General features: G+C 45.5%; 2 protein-coding genes across 4 annotated transcripts; both read left to right on the forward strand.

Moving 5' to 3' along the window:
• The first annotated feature begins 689 nt into the window (after nucleotides 1–689).
• Nucleotides 690–11,277, forward strand: TNFSF10 (TNF superfamily member 10). Of its 3 annotated transcripts, none has more exons than XM_055723194.1 (5): nucleotides 690–962; nucleotides 4,706–4,858; nucleotides 6,433–6,475; nucleotides 7,217–7,336; nucleotides 8,032–11,277. In XM_055723194.1, exons 1-5 carry the CDS (start codon nucleotides 837–839, stop codon nucleotides 8,478–8,480), a joined length of 891 nt encoding a protein of 296 aa, XP_055579169.1. In that variant the 5' UTR covers nucleotides 690–836; the 3' UTR covers nucleotides 8,481–11,277. The 3 variants fall into 3 exon arrangements, with proteins under 3 accessions (XP_055579169.1, XP_055579170.1, XP_027665473.1); XM_055723195.1 differs by having other exon boundaries at nucleotides 691–962; nucleotides 8,035–11,277; XM_027809672.2 differs by lacking the exon at nucleotides 690–962 and adding an exon at nucleotides 2,852–2,977.
• A 6,430-nt stretch (nucleotides 11,278–17,707) lies between these two features.
• Nucleotides 17,708–24,062, forward strand: GHSR (growth hormone secretagogue receptor). The gene is made up of 2 exons (XM_005442215.3): nucleotides 17,708–18,785; nucleotides 21,830–24,062. Exons 1-2 carry the CDS (start codon nucleotides 18,032–18,034, stop codon nucleotides 22,132–22,134), a joined length of 1,059 nt encoding a protein of 352 aa, XP_005442272.2. The 5' UTR covers nucleotides 17,708–18,031; the 3' UTR covers nucleotides 22,135–24,062.
• Nucleotides 24,063–24,859: the final 797 nt, after the last annotated feature.

Raw genomic sequence — 24,859 nt, forward strand, 5'->3', positions numbered from 1 at the left:
TCAGATCAAGCCAGTCCAAGATGCACCCGATGTTCACGTACTATGACATCAAGCACAGGTGCCCAGGGAGGTGGTGGAGGAACAGAAAAGATGTGTAGATGTGACACCAAGGGACATGGTGCAGCAGTGGCCTTGGCAGTGCTGGGATAACCGTTGGACTTGGCGATCCTAAAGGGCTTTTCCAACCAATGTGATTCTACGGATCGATGATGGGGGGAGAAGCGGTGCAGCACCGGGCTGGGCCTCCTGGCCAGGTCGGGGCCCCCAGGCCCCGCTCTGCCACCCAGCAGCTCCACAGGAGCTCAGAGGCCCCAGCAAGGACTCGGGGAGCTCTGGGGCCTCTCCCCTCTTAGCCAGAGCCTCAACCGCCCCAAAAAGCCCGTTCCCACCGGTCCCCGGCGGCGCTCGCTCAAACGCTCTGCAACGCGGCGGCTGAGAAGCGACCCCCACCTCGGGGCGGGGGGAGCGGGAGGCGCGCGGGAGGCGCCCGGCGGCCGCCCCCCCGCCCCCGCCCCCAGCCCCGTCCCGGCGGCCGCCCCCCTGCCCCAGCCTCAGCCCCGTCCCGGCGGCCGCCCCCCGCCCCCCCCCACAGCCCCGTCCCGGCGGGCCGGGCCGGGCGGGGCGGGCCGAGGGCAGGCAGGGTCCCGCCCGCTCCACCGCCCCCCGCGGGGCTGGGGCTGCCGCAGCCGGGGCGGGGTGTGCGGCGGGCGGGCGGCCGGGGGCTGCACTTTGCTTCGGGACAGCGGCCGGTGAGCCCCCAGCCCAGCCGGGCCGCTCCTCCGCCGCAGGGACAAGCCCCCCGTACCCCCGAGCGAGGGGCGCAGCGCTGCCCGGCCATGATGCTGCCCGCGGCCGGTCCCAGCGCCGCGCAGACCTGCGGGGCCGTGCTGGTGTCCGCCGTGCTCCTGCAGTCCGTCTGCGTGGCCATCACCTTCCTCTACTTCACCAACGAGCTCAAACAGGTTAGTGGGGGCGGGCGGCCCGGGCCGGGCCGTTTTCTCCCTTTCTCCCTCATTTCGGGCCAAGAAAAGGCAGGGCGGCCCGAAGCCGGCGCGGCGGCTGGCCTTGCTCCGAGCAGCAGCCGGGTGCGGGGCAGCGGGGCTGCGGGCGGGAGCGGAGCCGTGCCCAGCGCCCCGCAGACGGAGCGCCTGGCGCCGCCGGTGCCCGCTCCTTTGTCCGCGCCGCCCTCGGGCCGGGGACGTGCAGGCAGCGCGGGGAGAGCGAGGCAAGGACGACCCAAAAGTTTTTGCTTTGCCTCCCCCCCCCCCCCCCCCCCCCTCCAAGTTAGGCGCTTTTGCAGAGAAGTAGCAAATATGCTTCTCATTAGAGCGCTGGATTGCTGCCTCAGCACATTGCGGGGCCCGCAAGCGCTGCGGCGGCGTTCGCGGCGCTCGGGGGACAACAGCAGCCTCTGGCAACTGGGTTTGCACAGAGGCGGCGGGGAAGGAAACACTGAGAAAGGCTGAGGTGCCTTTTAAATGCCTTCTCTAGGAAAAGGCATAGTTTTAAGACAATGACTAATCCCAGAGGAACTTCACCCAGACAGCAAACACCACTGAATTCCCCGGAATGACCTGGAAAATACCCATTGTGTAGTCTGGATGCTTTGGTCTTGCAGCCACCGTCCAGCCGCTGCTTAACTCTTTCCTCTTCCTGCCAAAGATCATTGGCATGCCAAGAAAACTGCATTTAGCCGAGAGCCCCGTGAGCCTGTTGCACCCATGGGGTCCTGCTTTTCACTGCCCCTCCAGCACTCAGCCTTTCCCCGAGTGCCTTGCCCCAAATTCCCAGTCCTGCTGCCAGTTGTACCAGTTTTGTTTCTTTCCCTGGCACAAAGATAAACCTAACTGCAGGTAGGTGTGCTATAGTTACACAGCTTCAAAGAGTATTGCAAAAATGTAAAATATTACGTTACCTGTGCATTTATTCCACATCAGGTTTAATAGGTGGAGTCCTCTGAGGTGTCAAAGTCCTCTGTGAAGCAAATGGCAAAGGGGATGCAGTCATTCTGCAGCCAGTGCTCACACTTGGGAAATGCACAAAACAGATTTTCCTGCTAAGTTCATAGCTGTGGCTGCCCCACATTTGGTGAAATTGGGTGTGTGTGTGTGTGTGTGTGTGTGTAGCAGAAACCTGTTGATTTTAGGAAATCTGGTTACATAATATTGCTAATGAAAAACACATTCATGCATTCTCATCTCTTCATGCATATGGTTGGGAGTCCTTTGCTAACAAGCTTGCCAATCTAAGTAATTAGTAACCACACTTACCTTTCCCTTCCTTTTACTCAAACATGTACCTGGGACACAACTGTACCGAGCGATACTTGCCCAAAATACAACTCACTTTTTCAGAAGAATAAAAAGCCTGCACTTGGTGTGAAAAGCTAAATCTGCCCACCCTGGAGTTCTGCTGGGCTGCAGAGTAAGGTTACTGGCTCTGGAGGGGGTTCCTTAAGCACATACTCTTGCATGTGCCATCTGGTGCACAATAAACAAGGAAGCAGCTTATCCAGAAACACAGTCTGCTACCATGCATCCACGTGGTGCGTGTGGAATAAATCTCAAAAGATAAACTGCAATTTTTGCCTGCCCATTTCTCTTCCCTTTGTCGTTCATAATATCTGCATTTCTACACCTTCACCAAACTACTATGTCTGCCCAGACTACAAATATTTTTATCTTTAGAAAAAGAATAATGTATAGCTAGCAGGGTTTTTTTCTCTACAGCTGCAGTAATCTGAGTAGGACTACGAATATGGCTATTTGTTTTAACGCTTCTGCTGTGGGAGGAAGTGCTGAGACATGAGCACAATAAAGTTCATTATGCTTCAGGATACAGGCCTGCAAGGGAAATATCCTCAGACTTCCTTCTGTTTTGAAAACATAGTCCACATACAGCTCCTGGAATAGGAGAGAAGCTTTAACAAGACAGTATTCCTGCAGGACTTCTGTCCTCAAAGACTTCAGTGCTACAGGTAAACCTCATTTGAGCAAGTCTTACAACACCCTTGCTTTCTCTACCCATAAAACAGAAATACCAGTCCTTCAGTACCATATGGTGCTAACACAAGGTTGCATTCCCAGAGGATTTCAAAATGTGTGCAAAACACTGTCCCAAGGCCAGGATGCTAAAGCTGTTAGGGGGAAAGTGTGCAGGTAAGGAGAAGGCAGAAGCATTGAAGGAGGACTGTGCTTCCAGACTGGAGGGCAAAGCTCAGAAGTGAGGAGATCTGGTCAGACAATACACAGTAACAGCTCAACTGCTCACATATATTTTATGTTTTTTTAAAAACCCCGCTTCCTCAGATTACTTTGTTGTAGAAGCTAGCATAGTTAAATCTGCCAGAGCCCTTAATTTTAAGTGTGGTTTTGCCTTTACAAGCACCTCATATTAATCACTTTCTTGAAACAAGAAACCTGATTTATCATTGTACTCCTCAGCAAAGACACAGAAACCTTCACAGACACTTGTAGTGCTGGCCCTGTGCCACTCTGATGCCTATAAACTACAAAACCATTGCAAGGAGCAGACGAAGCTCGGTGGAGCGTGCTGCTGCAACAAGGTGCTGTTCGGCAGGGCAGTATGGCTCAATCTCCCCATCCTTCTGGAGTGGGAAATCTCTTCCTAAACGTATCTGTTTAGCAAACCTAACCAAACTTCTTAAACAGAACAAGGGCGAAATGTCAATGTTGCAACCAGAAGTCCATCTGCGCGAGCTTATTGCTGGTTCTTCCCAGCTCCTGCAGCACCTCTGCTGCACACAAGTCCTGCCAGGCTGGAGCCGATGCAGCCGCAGCCCAGCTCCAAGCGCACAGGAGCTGGTCTTGTGGCATTTGCTGGAGGCAGCGCAGGTTTGTGGGCTCGTACATTAACCAACAGCGCCAGCTGGAGTTGTGTGTGTGTCGCCTGGCCTGCGGATGCTGCAGAGCTCGGGAAGAGCTTTTTGCGGTGCTATAAGCTCTCCCAGTCGGATTCCCTGGGAGCCAACAGGAGTCTTGCCACTCTTTTCAAACTTATTTCTTTTTATCAGAAAAAAAAAGGTGTTTTCTCTATGACTAGAGGATATAGACACAGGCCCATGTCATAAGCATTCAGCATTTTAATTTGATTTGGACCCAAATGTCATTTCTGCTGCCTGGACTTTGTTCTGGACTACTAGGTCAAATACAGTTAAGAGGAGACCCCAGACTGGATATGAGGAGGATATGGTATGGATTTATAACAGCAAAAGCCTGGATTAAAAATGGCATTGGCTGAACAGACAGAATAGAAAATACTTTTAAGGTCTAGTATTTGATTTCATCCTCAATAATTTGTGAAGAAAAAGCCCTTCTGCAAAAGAAATATTTCTAATGCAGAACTAGAAGAATTCACAACCTGAGTGATTTGGGTACTGAATTTTCACAAAGCTTATTTAGTTGAGTGCTGGGTACCAAAACTATGTCCATGGAGATAATGCAAGTATATTTTTGCATATTAGGTATGCCATCATAGTTAAATAAATAAGCTAAACCAGGATGAATTACTCATGCTGTCTACATAGTCATATATATTTTTGCATAATATACATTGCACTGTACTAGCAAATGCTTTAAAGAAAAGAAAGTGTGTTCCTCAGCATAATGAATTTAGTGACATACTGTAGCTGCATCTCTGTGAGCGCATCACAGGAGAAAAATCCTGGCTTCCTCTTTTGCTGCAGCTCCGGGACACGTACTCCAAGAGCGGCATTGCTTGTCTCACCAGTGAGGAAATGGGAGATTTCATCCAAAACTTGGATCTAACTGAAAGTGAAGACAGAGTGGCTGATCCCTGCTGGCAAGTAAAGTGGCACCTGGGAAAGTTAATTAAAAAGGTATTTGGGAACCGACACACTGGAACAGTGTGCTGGGTGATGGTACAATTCAAAGAATCCTACTGGCAGAATAAAGGGGGCTCTCGGATAGATTTTTTGCAAAGCAATAGTCATGGCGCAGCTTCAGCTGCAGAATGCTTGCACAGAAGCAAAAAACCCGCCAGGACGGTGGTTGCACTACATTCAGGAAATAACAAAGCAGAGACAATCCATTTTTTCTAAGCGAATTTCAGTGTAGGCTGGCTTGTCTGAAATACCTGGGGGTAAGTGTTTGACTCGAGCTTGTTTTCTCCCTGACCATACAGCTCATAGTGCTAGCAGAGGTGTCACTCCCTCCTTGGAAATGTAGGGAGACTGACATGAGAAAATGAAATGAAATGTAACATGGGGAAAGGTAAAAAGGTGCCTGAGGAATGGTCTAGTCATGAGCTGCGTAATGTATTAGGGTTGGAAAGAGCGAGCAAGTGCACAGCATCAGGCACAGCACCTTCCCAGCTCAGTGTTCAGAGAACACCATCTTCTGCATGACTCACACGCAATACATACAATATTGGCGACAGAGAAGAAAATAAGCCTGGCTGAAAAATCAGAAAGGCCAAAATCCGGAACAGTTTTCAAATCTCCAGCACATTAAAAAAAAAAAAAAAAAAAAAAAATTATCCATACAAATTTACATCTTGCTGAAACTTACCTGGCAGATCTTGCCACCCAAAATAAATCTTCTATTTGTATTCAGAGATCTCTGCTCCTTTGGTGGAAATTATGCCAGTGAAGTCCCTGAACTTCTGTGTAAAGAAAATATTGTTTTATTTGGTGGACATTTACACATCTAGTATACCTACCAGCTCCCTGATCGCTTAAAAAAAGATAGCCTGGGTGCTAGAAATAATAAATTATAATGATGATGATAATGAAAATTATGATGATGACGATGATAACAACAACAACAACAATAATAATAGTAATACAATAATATAGATGGATGGCTAGATAGATAAATAGAAAGGTGGCAGGGCAGAACCCATCAGTAAGTGGCAATACAGGGCCCATGTTAGTCACGCAGGGAAATCGCCTCAAGCCATCAGCACACTGGCTGCAGCTGCACCACCGTCGGTAACCGCACTAGTACGTGTCAGCAGTCAGCAAACAGTTATAAAGAAGGGGAATGCAGAAAGTAATATAAGCTGGTTTAAGAGCTTAGGTAGATAGGTAAAGGCATAAAAATTTCTCAGAGCTAGGATCTCACAGAAGTGTATGCTGCCAGGTATTCTGCAAATGGAAGCTTGTGCTTGCATCCTGTATCTCTTATTGGAAAAAAGCGTGAGGGACAAATTTTCCAATAGACTTAACACCTAGATGGCTGAGCTCCCTGGAAAATGTTTTCCCACGTATGCTGTTACATAAAAGATGTAGAAGGAGAAATACTTCATTACAACAAATTAATAGGCTCTTTTTGATTTGCTTGTTGATCAAATCCAGAATATCCTTTATTTTCACGGGTCTGAGAAAGTGTCTTTTTCCTCTACCTATCAGTTTCTGCTGATAAACTAATTCATTTTCTCTTGTGTTGGCAGATGATGTCAAGAAGCTATGAGGAAAACATATCTGCAGTCAACGGTATTATAATAATTTTATTATCTGTGGCAAAAAGGAGCTGTTAGTGGCACCTGATGGGTAGTGACTCAGTTTTTTAGAAGTGCAGAAGACGCTGACTTAAATCTCATACCGGCAGCCAGTCATTGAAAAACGATTACTTATTACTAGAAGGCAAATTTTTCAGGAGCCAGAAATACGGTCAAGTGGTTAGAGCAAGGTAACCAAGGTGGATGCAGAGGACTCTGCTTCTGGACCTCAGTCCCACAGTGTTACAGGAACATTTAAAAAGCCTGCTTTCCTGTGAACAAGCAGCACTGAACTGCTGTACACACAGATCAGTTAAGGAGTAGCTCTGCTGAAGCTCGTGCGGCATCAAACACGCTGAGCAAATGCATTTCAACCTCCAGGTGGAAATTCGGAGTAAAGGTTGTGAATACTTGACTGAGAAAGGTACTGATCGTGAATGTGAGAATTTGGTACCGTGGATTATTTTAGGTTGTCTGCTGGTAATTTTGAGGGGGGGGGGGGGGGGGGGGGTGAGGGTGAGAAAAAGGAGAAGAGAGAGGCACATAAAGACATTTCAAGGAGAGCAAGAGGAAAAGGGAAATGTAAACCTCATTACCCAATGCATAGCGTTCAGTCTGTGATTCAGTCAATTAAAGAAAATATATACCTATTCTTGAAAAGCAGGTCAGATGAGACAGATTCACTTTCTGATGTTCTTGCTTCTAACATGAGGTTCCTTCTCTCATATCTCCTCAGCTGAAGGAGCCCTGATGCTGCCGACGGACAGGCAGCCCCCACGCAGCCCCAGCAACAGGATCGCGGCGCATCTGACGGGCAACAGCAATAGGAAGAATTCCCTGTCCCCGTCCCCACGCAGTAAGGAAAAACCTTTAAAAACAGTTAAAGGTCACAGAAATTACTCTCTCATTGCTAGCCTCATGCTTACATACACCTTTTAATACTTGCATTGAGTGTATAGTAAGAAACAAATCATCACAAAGTCTTGTCCCAGACGGTATTTTTCTTGGCTAATTCTCGTACAACGAGGAGATACATCTGGATACATCCCTAACTTTTCTTCTGGAACCTTCATGGTGGGGGGAGGAGGGAAATACCCTTCTTCCTAACATGAACTTTTCCTCTCTTCTTTAATTTCCTTCTGTTAGTTGTGAGTCCCAGCTGCTATGGTGACAGACCCATTAGAAACGCGAGACAGACAGGAGAGACTTGACATTCAGGCCATATTAATGATGGGCTCGTTAGGGTTCCTGCAGCTTTGGAGGGCATCGGACACAAAGGGATATTGTAATTTTGTCACTAAGTAACAACATGATAAATTTTCTCTTATTTGGGAGCACAAAAATGAAAAATAGAGGTGGTTCGTGTGAATTCTCACATAGAGCTAAACAGCTCACTTCTGGACCTTAAATTGTTGGAGAACAGACCTAACGAACCGCCGGGAAGAGCAGGTTTCCTTACTTCGTTATTAAAAACCAGACTGCCCAACTAGCAGACACCTGGCTTCACTATCTGGCTTAATTTCATGTTTTCTCTCTTCTTTTTTCCTCAAGTAGATTCCTCACCCAGAAGAGGGAACGGACAAAAACTAAACAACTGGGAGTCCTCCAGGAAAGGCCACTCTTTCCTTCACAACGTGGAGCTGAGAAACGGCGAGTTAGTGATACCCCAGATGGGCTTGTATTACATCTACGCACAAACTTACTTTCGTTTCCGTGAAAATGAGAATGAGGATTCAGATTTGTTGGCCCAGATCAGGAACCCCAAACAGCTTGTCCAATATGTTTACAAACTGACTAATTACCCAGAGCCCATTTTGCTTATGAAAAGCGCAAGAACAAGCTGCTGGTCTAAAAAGGCAGAATATGGACTTTATTCCATCTACCAAGGTGGCGTGTTTCAGCTGAAAAGAGAGGACAGGATTTTTGTCTCTGTCAGTAATGGTGACATAGTTGACATGGACAAGGAAGCAAGTTTTTTTGGAGCCTTTATGATCAGTTAAAAGGTGAAAATGGTGCTCCAAAAGGAGCCAGTTTTCCTAGTCAGGACCGGCTTAAAATTCTGTAAAATAGGGGATAATAAGCAAACACTGTAGCAATACCGACAATACCAAAGTCCCCTTTCTCAGCTCACTCAGCGCCAGGTCCGACCATGCCAGACACCCTCCCAGCAGCTGGGAAGGAGCAGCAGCAGCTGGCTGCAGCTATGCTGGCGATGCTCTGTGCGGGCACGGGCACCACGGCTCGCCGCCCCGCCAGGCCGGGGATGTGTGAGGATTTCGCACACCACAGATGATACCTTCATCCAGAACCCCAGGCAGGTAAGCGCTCGCCACCACCTCCGCAGAGATGCTCCCAGCTGGCTCAGCCGTGGCAGGTGGGATGGAGGATGCTCCATCACGTTTTATTCGTGGTCTCCATTGGGATCCTGTCTGCAAGTACTGCTTCCCAGATGCCCATGGAATTCCTCTGGAAGTTTTTGTTTGAACCTGAGTTTTAGAAAAGTTAAAAGGCCATCAGAAACTCAAACTGCACATCTTCACCTCACCTAACAAAGCACTTAAGCGCCTAATTAATTTTAAGCACACAAAGAGTGTGTCTAAGCCAGGGTATTTACGTGCTTGAAACTAAATATGTGCTTAAGCGTTTTTCAGGATCATGGCTTGAGTAAACACATTAGTCTGTCTTAATCAGGATATTGTACATAAAAACAACTGCTGAAATGGCACAGAAGAGGTTTTGAAATCAATTACTATTTTGATCAGTGCATTATGATAGCGCCTATTTACTTCATTGCTGTACTGCAAAGATTTCACCCCGCTTCCAACAGGTTCAGTAATGCTGTAAAACTGTTGACAGCAGTTGATCCAGAAAAAAAGGTGTTTTTCTGTAAATACTGAATTCCATTGAGACATTTGCCACAAATTAAGCATGACATGGTTCTTCCATGTTTATTTGTACTGGCCTGTATTTGGTAGGATGTAATGTGAAATAACACCCCAATGACTAATATCTTAAGGAGAACAGACACAACTATCTATACTTGATCGAGAGCTGCATATTTAGGTAATGCTGTTTTGATTTTATTTTTAGAAATGGGTGGGAAATCCTCATAGTTTTGTGTAAACCATATTTTTTTTTAAAAAAACTGGCCACTATATTTTCTAACTCTTACATTAAAAAAATATAATAAAGGAAAACGAAAGATTTGCAAGTGTAAGCTAGACACAGCAAAAGTCAGGCAGCATAAATCAGTACATCTGCAGCCCTGTCAGTGGAGCGATGCCAGTTTGCACCACAAACGCATTTTGCCCAGGTTCAGAGAAAACAGCGGGGAAAAGAAGGTGAAAGTGGAAAAAAATTGGAGGGAAAGGAAGACGGTTATTCTGCACATGTTACTGTATGTCAACAGAATGATGTCAGGGGAAAGTCTGGTTGTCTCCTTTTTTTTTTCTTTTTCTTTTTTTAATACACTAATGTTGCTGTGGGAACCCTCACATTCATCTCCCCATTCTGGTAATTAAATCACCCTACAGCCCTTGCATACGGGCCTCGTGAGTAAATGGGCATCGTTCATCTTACTACTTTGTCAACAAGAGGAAATGAATAGGCATAAGCCCCTGCATTTATTTGCCATTCCGAAAAGCAGGTACATTGGTGCCCTTAAATACCTGTGTTTGAGCAGCCAGAGAAGAATTTCAGGAATACCCTCCATTTCACAAGTTAGGGCAAAGAAACACTCTGCCGTAAGCCTAAACCGATGAGTTTTAACTTTTGCCTGCTGTTTTAACGTAGCGTCACACATAATGTTTTCAGTGGCAAACACATGAAATTCTCCATCGTTTACTGGAACACTTTGGTTTGCCCCATTCTCAAATCACCTGTTTCAACAGAGATCAGAAAAATGTTTCTACAGTTCTCTTTTTGATTTCAGTATTGTATTCAGAAATTTTCTGCCTGCCAGAAAATGCTGGGGAGAACAAAACCATTCCCTACATATCTGGGTGTTTGCTACATTGGAGAAATGACTTTTGTAGGTTCACTTTGCAAACGGACCGGGCTTTTCCATCTCGGCACAGGATTGACCCATGTTAGCAGGTTTGAGGTTATTTTCACAATTTATTATATTTAAAAGTTAATTATTAAATTTTTTTAAGAAATGTTATTTTAGGAGCTTATTTGAAAGAAAAGTTATTTGAACTGTGAAAAATTATTTTGGATGTACTGGTGACAGCTTAGAGTCAGAAACTCTCTCTGGGTAAGAACCGATTTGTGTAAGAGCACTAGTGGCTGCTAGAAAGGACTGGAAGGAAACCGTGGGGGACTCCACAAACTTTCAGCTGATGCTGAGAGAAACTATTACACACCGATTTTTTTGCTGCATGTTCTCCCCTCGGCTCTCATTATGTAACACTGTGCCCACTGTCACTTGGGGAATGCTCCCTGGCATTGCCTGCCTTTTGTATCTAAATGTACATGTTCTTGTTCTCTGCATGCAGAGCATATCGCAACAGGGATCACACCAAATAATCCTATTTTATTCCTGAGTAATCCAAAGGCATGCTTGCCGATGTTACTTTGGGGGGAGATTATCAAGGAACATCAGATGGGACGCATTTGAAGATGAATGGAAAGACAGAAACTTCTGTTTGTACATTTGCACGCTGAATCATACTTTTCATCTCACTTTACCTTGAATGGCGAATGTAGCAAATTTTTATTTGTGGTTATAGGTTGTGGTAACATGTAAATAGTGTAATTTTTCTACATGCATTTTATATAAAACATTTTTAGTAAATAGTTTTTTAGTCTTGCAACGGTTATTGCTGTGAGCTTATAGCTTCCATAACAACAACCCTGTCTAAACTAATTTCTCCGACACTGGTTGGTGTCGGTTATAATCCATTAAATGCCGCAAACAGTTGCAATGCAAAGGACACAATGCAAACCACTGAGCAATGCCATATTGTGTTGTGTCATGTAACTGGCTTCCAGACCCCCCTAGTTGGTGAACAGCATCTGGAAGCAGTACACTGAAGAAATTGCTGAAAATGATTTCATGACCAGAGACTACAAAGCGCTGAGCCCTTCCCTTGAGGTTCTTCTCGTGTTTCTGGGCTTTGGCAATTATTTAAACACTTGGGAAATCTGTTTAGTAGGAAAACATCTGATCCTTACCCATTACCAAGCTACAGTAGAAGATATATTGAATTCAGAGGGACAAGGACCATTTACACAGATGCTGCAAAGCAGCAGTAAACTGGAGATCCCCTAATGCTGAAAACAAATGCACTCCCTGCCCCAAACGCAAACATGGGATATCCTGTGGTCTGTTCGCTCCACTTCTAAAACTTGCCCCGATGAAAAAAGTGTATGAAACCCAAGCAAACCCTGGAAACTCAAGAAAACTGGAAACAAAAAGGCACCACTTAATCTGAACCCCAGCCCTGAGGTGGGAGAGAAAATGGTTTCGCCCTACGCGGGCAGAGAAGGGCCACGGCTGGAACAGCAGCAACGTGCCGCAGCAGGGACCTGGGGGACAAACCCCCAGGAACACTGCCCTGACCTTAGCCAACCCAAGGACTATTTCACCTCTGTGTGTCTCCTTTGACATCGTCCCCTCATAGCAATACCCAAAATTATCTTATTTTCACAGTAATGGGCTCTGGCAGACCCTCATCACTGCTTTACGTGCTGCACATCTACGTGATTAACAAAAGGATGCTTGCCTCCCTAATGGATTCATAATCTAAATACATTTAGCCCAGTGTTTGTGTTTGTTGGGCTTTATTTGGAATAGATAGGCATGCTTTAAACCTCAGGAGTCAGATGCGTAGGTCTGTGTGCTGCTCTCCCCATCCACACTGAGCCTCACTGGCACCAGTATGCCATCGCCAGGGAGGAGCGGCCCCCATGACCGCAGCCCCATATTGAAGTGATGCACACAGGTTTTGAAAAGAAATTATTCCCTTCATACAGACTGCTTTTATTTCTGCAGAGGGTTCTTACTTTTCTGGTGTTTCCATGGGAAAGAGGACATGCCAGCTAACTGGCTTTTATTGTACCTTTCAATACTTCATGGAAAAGGACTTCTATTTTTTGCCTCTCTTTGCCTTAGTAAAAATTATTGTTTGTATTGCAGCAGTATTCACTGCCCAGGCAGGATCAGGGCTGTGTTTGCAGTTAAAAAGCCTGGTTCAGACACTGAGATTTTTGAGATTCGTAATTTTAGTTTTCAGATTACATCTAAATATTAGGGTCTAAGAAAGACTGGATGTAATGATCAATACAGCATAAATAAGCACCCGGAGATAAGATCTCATTCATCCCTCCAAGGCACCTTGTGCTATTCAGTAGCAGAAATGGAAGATAAATGATTCTATGATATCCTAATGTATGTTGGAAAAGATCCTTAAGATCATCAAGCCCAACTGTTAACCCAGCACTGCCAAGATCCCCCGCTAAACCATGTCCTCAAGTGCCACATCTACAGGTTTTTTAAAAACCTCCAGGGATGGTGACTGAGTCGCATCCCTAGGCAGCCTGTTCCAATGCTCGACTGTTGTTACTTGGAGAAGAGACTGACCCCCACCTCGCTACAGCCTCCTTGGGTCTGATCCAATTTTCACAGGTTGATTTTTCTTTTCATTAGAGTTACATGGAAATTTATAGTAACTTTCATCAGAATCATCCAAAATTTGGTTCTCTAGAACTTCTTTCTGTATTAACAACCTGAAATTGCATGCTATGTCACAGGTTAAAAATCATTATTTTTCCTCTGATTACCAGGGTACCACAGTTAACTGCCTGATCACCGCTGCTTTGTAATACCGTACCTTTTTCCAAGACATTCATAATCCAAACCTATATAGACATTTCCATGAATTTATTCTGAAAGTTTTAGAGGTGACATTGAGTTGAGACACTGGGTTGTGGCAGAAATGCTGTCAAACTGCTCATGGTCAGTGAGACAAGGCTACAGCTTATGGCAGAAGCCTGCCACTTTAATCGGCTTCCCATTTTTGGGGGCAGTTCTACCAGAGTTAATAGAAATCACACTCCTTGTCTTCGATGCACATAATGCTTCTGCATCAAACACATCACGTATATAACACTCACAGCATCAGCAAACATTAGGGAATACAAATTTGTTCAAACTGCCTTTCAGAAACCAGCAATTTAAACACAATAGAATCCCAGGCACACATCCCTCTTCAAGATACTTTCTTTTCTGTCTGACTGTGAATTCTTCAGCTCATATTATTCTCACTTTGCATTGAGTCATGGGTATTTAGCCCATATAACTACTGGGTGAAGACAAAGTGGATTAACTGCGCATCTGCTGGTGAAGCAAGCCAAGTTGTCACTCCCCATTTAACATGAGACAGAAGTCATCAACAAGAAAGTATGACCGGGAATATTTAACTGTGCAATCCCACCCTGCATGTTCTGGTGCTAACAGAACTCAAAACATAATGACTATTAATAAACACATGTAGGTCAGGTGAACATTTCCATCTAAAGCTAGGACAGCTTTGAGTCAAAACCTGCAGATCTTCTATAGGTAGAATTATACTAAAAACATACTGGATACATCTACTGTCATGATAGAAATAATTTAATAAACACTATGTAGCTTTAACCCAGAGTGAACATACCTGTGACCGACTGTGCTGCTGTTGGCTGGGGTGGAGTTAATTTTCTTCAGAGCAGCTGGTACGGGGCTGTGTTCTGGATTTGTGCTGGAAACAGCGCTGATAATCCAGGGATGTTTCAGTTCCTGCTGAGCAGCGCTTACACAGCGCCAAGGCTTTCTCAGCTCCTCGCCCTGCCCCACCAGCCAGCCGGCTGGGGCGCACCAGGAGCTGCGAGGGGACGAGGCCGGCACAGCTGCCCCCAGCTGACCCCGGGGGTCTCCCACACCGTATGATGTCACGCTCAGCACGCAAAGCTGGGGGAGGAAGGGGGGGACATCTGGAGCTACAGCCTTTGCCTTCCCAAGTCACCGCTGGGCGTGATGGAGCCCAGCTCCCCTGGGGGTGGCCCTGAACACCTGCCCGCGGTGGGCAGTGGGCACTGAATGACTGGTTCCGCTCGGCTCCTGTGCGTGGCTTTTGCTTTACCAGTTAAACTGTCTTCACCTCAACCCACCGGTTTTCCCACTTTTACTCTTCCCATTCTGTCGCCCATCCCACTGGAGGGGAGCGAGCGAGCGGCTGTGCGGGGCATTAGACAGCGACACCGATGTACCACGTTCTCTCTCCACTTGGTGAACAAGTCTGAGGAGGAGGGACACGAATGCCCAGGGTGTGACTTAGCGGCACAATGAGCTGGAGCAAGGCGAAAAGCTACGCTAAAACAGATGCCTCTGAATTAGTGGCATTAGAGCACAGCTCTGCTGATTAATAAACTAGCACTGTTTTGAAGTCTGCTTGCGGATGTTTACTGCCTCGTGTAAAGTCATTTGAGCACATTCTGGGTTTGACATTATTAAGTTGGATTGCCACTATCTCATCGGCACTACTCACTGATGATAGCTGCTAAACCATAACCTTTGAAAGCATACACCAGATGCTACCTTCTGTTCTTTAAACACATTTATGATACAAGTCAAAACATCTTCTGCTCCTGGATACAATAAAAAACCCTACATTTGCTTTTCTGCGAGTTGTTGGAGTTGCATCATTTTTAAATGGGAGATCTCTCCCTTAAAGTCTGTTTTCCACTTTCTTCATCTCTCCACAATAAAACCATAACCATTCTATATTCAAAGCCTTCAGATATTTGCATGACAACAAACAATAATATAAACAAGAATTAAAACTTTATTGGATGAGAAGAAAATGGAAAGATTGGAACATCGGAGAGAGATTTCAAAAGTCCATAATTAGAAACTCTCTTCTACCTTATCTCCAATGCTCAACACAGCTTTAAAGCTACTGAAGAGAAGTACCAATATTTCAGGAGTTCCATGAAAACTAGATGTGCATTATATATGCTTTTTAAAAAATTTTTTTTTAAATCTGTTTTGTTCATACATCCAGCTATTGGATAAAACTGTGAATAAAAAGTGCTTAACTTCTGCTTCTTTCCATATTTCTCATCCCTATCACATCAGTGACTTCAACCTTTTCTGCAGTTGTTAAGGCAACATGCAAGTACTGTTCTTGCAGCTGAGGGCTAGTAGATAACTTTCTGGAGCCTAAAGCCATCCTCTCTCACAGCTCTTATATCTTCTGTCACCATTATCTTCACCACTGTCTTTCAACATATGCAAAGCCGAGACAGGAATTCATTATCTTGCAAAGTTTGTGAGATGTCAATTCTTTATATCCCATCAAAATTTGGCCTGCAGTTGCCAAAGAAATCAGAAGCAATCAGAAAACTGGAGCTGCTTTTCTTCTGTCTCAGCTGACAGTTTTTCTGGCGCTGACCCCATGAAGGAAAAGCAGTCAGAGAAGCCCTTGACTCGAGATACACTTTAAACAAGAAGGGGATCGATGCTGCTGGATTCAAAGCACAACTGCCATTTCTGATCCAAGTGGCTCATCACTTAGCACATCAAACTCCCAACGAATTAAGTGTTAATTCATTGTATTACAAGCTCAAGTTGCCCAGAGTATATAAATCTGGAGCTACCTCACTTTTGGCTGCTTGCTTTTGCTACACACACCTCAGTTCAAGTATTATTTTAATAAGGAATATTTTTTTTTTCCTGAAAAAAAGTAAAAGAAAGCTTTTCGCTCCCTGGGGAAAGGGGAACAGTCATCTCTGACAAGACACAGCTCAGCAAAACCTAGAAGAATTTCATGAGAATGAAGGATCCTCTCTATGTAGAAAAGTCACATTTATAGCTCAGGCCATTTTCTCTGCCAAATATCAGCATCCTGCAGCTAATGCCACTGATCTGAGATATTATATATTAAAAAAAAAGTGAAATAATTCTTTATAATAACACAAAGTATCTGGCAGCTACCAGAGGCAGTTACCAGCTCCTCCATAATATAATGCAATGTTGTTTAAATCAGGGCGTACACAAAATTCTAGTATGAAATAACTGTACATTGGTGGTATAGGGCCCACGCTTTTTCTTCAAAAATATATAAAACAATTATACAGGCAGCTGGGTAAACAAAGTGAGGCACACATTAGACTGTTTCTTCTTTTCGACTGCAATTAACATGTAGCCATCCCCCGTAAAATTTCACAACTGTTCAGTAACTTGCTACAACACTCTCTCATGGTTCAAGAGCAGGGGTGGCAAATACTGATCCAGATGAAACTGCAAAAATATATCATTCAAATTAGGATATGGGTAAGGCACTAAGGCTAATGCTTGCATTATTACGGGAAGTAAATTACAGAAAACAGGCACTTCCAGAGGCACAGGCAGAGCAACGCAGCGTTGTGTCACGCCACACTTGTGCTGCCTCCTGAAGTATAGCTCTGCAGCTCTGCGATAGCAATGCTCGCAGGCGGTGTACACACGTATGTGAGCGCATCCTGGAAAACCGGCGTAGACCCGTTTCTCAGCAGAATTAAGCCAGGTGCTGAGAGGCATCCAGAGTGTTGGTTGCCACCTGAGAGAGGGGGTACAAGGGAAGGGATGCAGCCCCTCTGGGTGGAAAGACGGGAATGAAAACATATTGTGCCACAGCACACCCTTTCCAACACTTTGCGGGGACAAGTTGGAAAAGACAAAAGATAGCTACAGCCCTTACAGGTGTGCTGGGGGTCACTTTGCTGTCCCCGATCTCGCTTTGTGCTGCTCCCACCTTATTTCTTCTCGGGCACGACGTTATCCCGTAGCAGCAGGCGGGAGCCTGCCCCTGGGAAACACGGGGTTGTAACGTCCGTGTCCGCACAGGGCAGAGCGCAGGGCAGCAGAAACGTGCCGAACCGAAACGTAACCCTAGGTAGATCATATAGGAGAGGGCGATTACTGCAGCTTCAGCGAACTGGAGCTTTACCGGGCTCCTGCCACCAGCCGAGGGCACAGCAAAGGCACAAAGGAAGGAGAGGGCAGCAGCCGCCCCCGCGGGACTGCGCCCCCCGCAGCGCCGTGCGCTCGGGGCAGCCGCGCCGGCCGCCGGCGGAAGCGAGTTCCGCTGCTCGGGGCGCACGGCCGCCAGCGGGAGCCGCCGCTGCCCGGGGCGGGGCGGGGGACGAGCAGGGGACGGGCAGGGGGGACAGGCAGGCGGGGGGAGGGCTCCGGCGCCGGGGAACAAAGTTGAAGAGCCGGTGCCGGTGCGGCTGTGGCAGCCGGCCGGGCGCTGGGCTGGCTCTCGGCCCCGGGGCAGCGCGGGGCCGCTCCGCGCCCGCGGAGCCAGCGCGCCCACGTCCCCTCTGACGCGGCGGCGAGCGCCGTCCCTCCCGGGGCCGGGGGGAGCGGCGGGCCCGGCGGAGGCGGAGCGGGGCGCTGGGCCCTCCCCGCCCCCCGCACCTGCCCGAGCGCGCGGCGCAGGGCGCGCAGCGGCGCGGAGCGGGGCCGGCCGGGCCGCGCGGGGCGGAGCGCGGGGGCGCCGCGCGGGGATGCGCAGCCCGCGGCGGCAGGATGCGGGAGGGGAGCGCGGGCGGCCGCGGCGCGGAGAACCGGACGGGCGCCGAGCCCCCGCTGCACCTCTTCCCCGCGCCCGTGCTCACCGGCATCACCGTCGCCTGCGTCCTCCTCTTCGTCATCGGGATCGTCGGCAACCTCACGACCATGCTGGTGGTGTCGCGGTTCCGGGACATGAGGACCACCACCAACTTCTACCTGTCCAGCATGGCCTTCTCGGACCTGCTCATCTTCCTCTGCATGCCCCTGGACCTGTTCCGCCTCTGGCAGTACCGGCCCTGGAACTTCGGGGACCTTCTCTGCAAGCTCTTCCAGTTCATCAGCGAGAGCTGCACCTACTCCACCATCCTCAACATCACCGCCCTCAGCGTGGAGCGGTACGTCGCCATCTGCTTCCCCCTCCGAGCTAAAGTGATCATCACCAAGGGAAAGGTCAAGCTGGTCATCCTTTTCCTCTGGGCCGTGTCCTTCGTCAGCGCCGGACCCATCTTCATCTTGGTGGGGGTCGAGCACGAGAACGGCACCAACCCCCTGAGCACCAACGAGTGCCGAGCCACGGAGTACGCCATCCGCTCGGGGCTCCTCACCATCATGGTCTGGACCTCCAGCATCTTCTTTTTCCTGCCCGTGTTTTGCCTGACCGTGCTGTACAGCCTCATCGGGAGGAAGCTCTGGAGGAGAAAGAGAAAGAACATCGGTCCAAACACTGTCGTCAGGGATAAGAACAACAAGCAAACTGTGAAAATGTTAGGTACGACTCTTCTTGCTCTGTTTTTCCAAAGGATGTGTGTGCTTGTGTGTGTGAGAGAGACGGAGAGGCTGAGAGCGCCCTGGTAGTTCCCTGTAGGTGCTTCCAAAGGAAAGCATTTGCTGAAAAGGTTTCATACAAAGGGCTACATCTCAAGGTGTTCGTAAAATAACTCTCCTCCATCCTTAGATTTATTTCTAATGGGTTTGAGCTGGGGACTCTCAAGCAGTTAAACAAATGTTAATAACAATCACCGGCAAGGGCAAATGTGACTGTTACAATTAGCTCGTGCCCTGGAGATTTTTGAACATTTTTCCTCTTCGGTTGTGGATACTGACATTATTTACAGAAGGGTAGTTTATCTGATTTTTAAACAAAACCGAACCCTTCTCAAACACACAGTTGAGCTGCTGACAACTAAGCAAGCAGGAGATGATGTGCACTTAGAAGAGAGTACCAAGGTTTTAACCAACTGGGGTTATTTACTAGCATGGTTGTGTAGGCTTATAAAAATCAATCTGCATTTTTATATTAGCAAAACACCAGGATGTGCTGAACAGGGAGCACTGTGTCTCCTTTGAGATCCTGTAAATTCTCACTGACTTCAAGAAAACAGGATCTAGAGGACAGACACTGCCATTCCTAACTCTGTTTCCATTATTGAATGGTTTAAACAACAGATATTGTTGGCACATGGAAACACAAATTTTAACATACTAAGTCAGTGCATGTGGTGGGAGTTTGATGCACAAAACCAAAAAGTTGTTCTGCAGTTTAGTGTCTGAAAACTGCAGAATCCTGCTGCTGCGTACTTTTATTCAAGCAAAAAGTCCTCCACAGTGCAAGTCATTCCGTGGATTTCAGTGGGGGTGAGATGCTTTGCAAGAAGGCGGCTTCACAAGTGGCATCTCTGCTGTGCTTTTTTCATCTATGTTGAAGTGATGGGCTAATGAGCTAGATGAAGAGGTGGCAGTGTGTCTTAAGTACCTTAATTATTAAAAGGGAGCCTAACTTATTTTTTGTTCATATCCTACTTTATCACTATGCAACAGCAGGAAGAATAATAAAAAGGGCGGCATTCTTTGTGCCCTTTCAGCCACATTTTATAATCAATAGAATTACTTCAGTCTGGTAAGCGTGACCTTGGAAGTAAATGATGATTTACACTCCTAGAGTTTCAGGATTATGAATCTCTACTTACAATAACTACATAGCTAGCATATATTACTACCATGTTTAGATTTCTATATACTTACCCATAATGACTTTTGAAATAACTGTTAATTTCTGCCCGCAGTATTGCTGCAAGCATTCCAATGTTTCAGACACCTTTTTGTGCTTTCTTTTACAAGGTCTGAGAACAGCAAGGCAGTGGCAAGACTCTTTTCTGACAGGGAGCCAATATTCTCTGAATGGTAACAGTCTGATGGAAAGAAGTTAGCAAGGGTGCAGTATCAGCAGATGCTCCATGCAGTCTGCTCTCGTTGCTTGTAATACTCTGCTCAACATTTAGAAGGCTCTTTCTAAGACTTTAGCAAGTCATGGGACATTAAGTAAATGGGATTAGCATCAACACTTCTTTTAAATTGTAGAGAAAGGTTATGCCTCTAGGTCCATAATTCAACGCCTAAATGTATAGCCTGACTTGCAAAGGAGCTATCATACCCTGTTCCTGTTGAAGTCAGTGTGATTCTGCATGTGTGAAGATCAAACTGTTAGGTTTGATCTATTTGATTTGAAAGACCAGGGATATACATGCCTACACGTAAAATACTGACTATGCATAAAAATTTGTTCCTAATGACCATCGTGGTAAAATCCATTACATGGATTAAACTCTGCTTGAGAGCTAGGGGAACAGTATCTGAATTTTGTAGGTGAAGATACACGAAGGAAAAAATGGAAGTGGTTGGCTCAAGAAGATGCAGAGCTGGAAATCATCCTCTGAACCTCGGCTCTGTGCTTTACAGTCCACCATAAGTCCTGCATAAGTATCCCTTTAAACTTGGGAATGTTTGTGGAGAAAGCTTTGGGGGAAAGATGTCTATAATCATCCCTCTTAGCTCTTTGATTATTATTATTCTGCTGTGACTTGACATGAGAAAGCAAGACTGCTAACATGAGGGAACAGGGTAACTGGTAAAAATTGCTTAAGAACATCAAAAAACCTCGCTCGAGTTCCCTGGTTTCTCTCTCTCTGGTATATTAATAGACACACTCAAAGCAATATGAAAAATAATAAAGGTCAATAGCACACAGGATATGAACAGAAAATTTCCCTTTCTCTAGGACGGAAATTCAAACGGGCCAGTGTTCAAAGATACACGCTTCCCTATTATTCTACATACATCATATTTACATATATAAATGCAACCACAGGGGTAGTGTAATATCACAGATATACTATATAGCTATAATTATGCAGCTATGTATTTAGTTTTGCTCTTGGAGTAACTCATGTTTCAAAAAATGGACAAACAAAATGGAGGGGTACACTACTCTTCTGTTCTTGCCTCGGCACATGCACTTGTGTGAGTTCACATTCTGGTGGTTTATTTTATTTTTGGGCCTTTGCCTTAGATAATTTTGTTCTGCCTTGAGTAATTTTGCTTTGTATTAAATAATTTTGCTTCCCAGTGATTACATGTTTCATTATAAACTACAGTGTTGAGTCTGCCACATTGTGTATGTAATTTGGTTTTGTTAAAACACTGCAGATGATAGGTTCTTATACTTTTTTAGTCACCATTTCGTTTCTTTAATTCTCTATTTATGAAAACATAAGTTTTATAGGTCAGAAGTGTGCTACATCAGATTAGTTGTGCAAGATACAGGAAGCCTGTTTAGATATGATCAATGTGTATTAAGCATTGCTAATTTATACTCCTAGAGAATGTATTGAGAGGCACAAACCTGAAAACTTATCAAATGTATTTTCACACTTTGTGATTAATTTGTTAAAGAAATAGATTTAAAAGATAGGATTTTAATCACCCATATTTTAATACTTGTACTTAACACTATTTCTTCTGCTGTTTTTATTTTAGTTGTGGTGGTATTTGCTTTCATACTCTGCTGGTTGCCTTTTCACGTAGGACGATACTTATTTTCCAAATCCTTTGAAGCTGGATCCTTGGAGATAGCAGTGATCAGCCAGTACTGCAACTTGGTGTCCTTTGTCCTCTTCTACCTTAGCGCAGCCATCAACCCCATCCTCTACAACATCATGTCAAAGAAGTACCGAGTTGCCGCTTGCCGACTGGTTGGGCTCAAACCCCTTCCAAAGAAAAGACTCTCCAGCACAAAGCAAGAAAGTTCGCGCGTTTGGACAGAACAGAGCGTCATCACATGACATGTGATTTCCAGTACCAGAGCATCACTTACCTGTATTTCCCAGAAAGCCATAATGGAAGAGGAAGAGGACAAGAAACACACATCGAAACGTTGAAGTGGGACTTTCGTCATCATCTGGATTTGCTGAAAGATGTAATGTAGGCAGTTAAAGATTTTTTAAAAAAACAAACTAAACGTTGAGACTGTAAAAGGAAACACATGGCTACAGAATTTGGCAACACTCAAGTATTATTTTTCTGCTGCTTTTGCCCATATGATTTTTTATCCCTGACTGTAGCAGGAGAGCTAGGCGTTACCATCCTTAACAGGCAAACATAGCCCAGTCCACTTGAGAGTTTGTGTGACTTCAGCAGCAGCTAATTTGAGCTGAATTTTTCCAGAGTTAGCTTTAATTTTGCTAAGCATTTTGCTAGCATATAACCAGACCCTAGAGAGAGAAAACTGAATTGCCTTTTTGGAATATTAAACATGGAATTTGATACACTTTTCATAATTTTGATTTTTAAAGAAACTAACATTTTTCTCTGAATGAGAAAAATGATTTCTTAAGAAAAAAAAAAGATAATTTTTAAACATGCTAAAAATCAATGACCTTCATGTCATGTCCGAGTAGAAAGGAAACAAACAAACAGAACAACCTTCACAGAAGTGGCTTAGAACATGACTGTACTGAAATATTTTTTTAAAATACATATCAGTAGGACAAGGACAGTGCTGACTTCAGGATTGCAGTGATGCTATAAAAATATGGAATGTAATCTCCCACCAAAGTTTTTTTTTTTTTTTTACTAGCTAAATCATCTGTACTTGTTCTGTTCAGCTTGACTGTGAATGACTCAGTGTGTTTGAACTTGGAAGCTTTTAGTTGTTTCGATATTTGTAACAAGTCTGTGGCTACCTGTCCCTATGGTGTGCACCATTGTACCCCCAAACTTTGCTGAGTACAAGTCTCCTGCCTGTAAACCACCACTTGTTTCTGTTTAAAGCATATCAGCTGGTTACCAGTACCACATCCCCCCATAAAGCCCGATGTGCAGTTGTACTAGTTTGCTGCAGTATTAAATTGAGAACATTTTTTAACCAACGTGACTTGACAAAGTAATAGAAAAATCTGCATTAAAAAGGCAGACAGACACATTCTCATACTTGATCCATAAAAATCTTAAATTCAATTGATTTTTATAACTCAAGTATGTCATGAAAAGACAAACCAGAGAACTTTCCATCCTTTATGCTAACAATTATTTCTTATATTGCATCTACTGTCACACCAACATGTAGAATTTGTGGTCCAGCTAATAGACTTCAGAGTACGCATGTACAATAGCAGCTTTCTATTTACTTTGTTCTAGTATTTATTACCAGCTGGTCCACAACCGATTCTCCGTAATGAATTGTCTGTTAGCAGAATTCCTACTGCCTTCAAACTCCTTATTAACGCTGATGGGCCATTTTCTGCCTGTTACACCTTTAGCTGATGGTGCTGCTCAGGTATAACTCGAGAATTTGGCCTCTTCTGTATATACTGTGTCTTTTTATATCACCCCCTGCTTTGCTAGGGCCAGGGGGCTGATGACTGCTCCTTGGTGTGGCACCTGAGCCTGTCCTGCCCCCCCCTCCAGCACTGGCAGTGAGCACCGGTTTGATGTATGTGAACCTATAAATTAAGGAATTGGGGGACAAACGAGCAGCAGCACTGTAGGATCATCACCCATTTCATCTCTAACCACATCCGCCTTGTTACCCATTTTGTTCTCTCGCTCGTTGACTGACAGATCTGATGGCAGATGTCGTGCAACTCAGGGAAACAAGACATTTGGGAATCTTGAAAAGATTGTGAAGATGTGCGCTCACAAAACAACATGTCTGTGTAAATGAACTGATCACGCACCCAGCGTCACATAAGTGTTTCAAATCTCAGCTGTATCTGTGGTATTAAATGTGAACAGAAAAAGAAATAAAGTGATGAGACCCTTTATAGCCCTACCGGGTCAGTGGTGCTGGAGGACCTGGTATAGCTGCACGCAGGCTGGAGAACTGAGCCTCCATCAGGTCCTCTCAGCGCTGCCACGTACCTTTCCTCGGTGCGGGGGAGCCGGGCACGGCCCCAGGGGCTGCAGGGCTGGCAGCAGGCAGGGCAGGCAACCCACAGTGTCGGGACGGGGTACAAAATGGGTACCAGGATCACACACAGCGTGCGAGACTTCACGGGCTGCCTCCGTTCCCTGCAAGTAGAACCTGTGTCTCAGTTATAGGAAGCAACTGCGTGGCCAGAATGGTCCCACAGAGGCTTTAACCTAGCAGAGAAGCTGCATTGTTGGGTTTTAATTTTTTTCCCCAAACCTGTATAACTAACTTGATCAGACAATAGTGGTTTTGGTTGGTTGGAGCTTTTTGTTTTGCTTTGGGGGTTTTGTTTGGTTTTGTTTGTTTGGTTTGTTTTTAAAACTAGAGTAACTGTAACAAAGCTCAGTGTAAACACATTCAATTTCTGCATATAAACTATAAACATACTAACAATTTCATTCCGCTGAACACTCCATCAGGAAAGACTGTAAATTTTAACTATACCAACACTGTCAAATTGCCACAACTTTGTCTAGAATTTAAAACATTTGATCTGGGGACACAGAAATCAGAAAGAAAGGGGTCTGACTGCTTATTGGGAGAGAAGACAAGGGCTTCTTCCTTCCTCCTCACTTCAGAAATGGACTTATTTCTGC

The sequence above is a fragment of the Falco cherrug genome, chromosome 11, assembly GCF_023634085.1.
Source record: "Falco cherrug isolate bFalChe1 chromosome 11, bFalChe1.pri, whole genome shotgun sequence".
NCBI lineage: Eukaryota > Metazoa > Chordata > Aves > Falconiformes > Falconidae > Falco > Falco cherrug.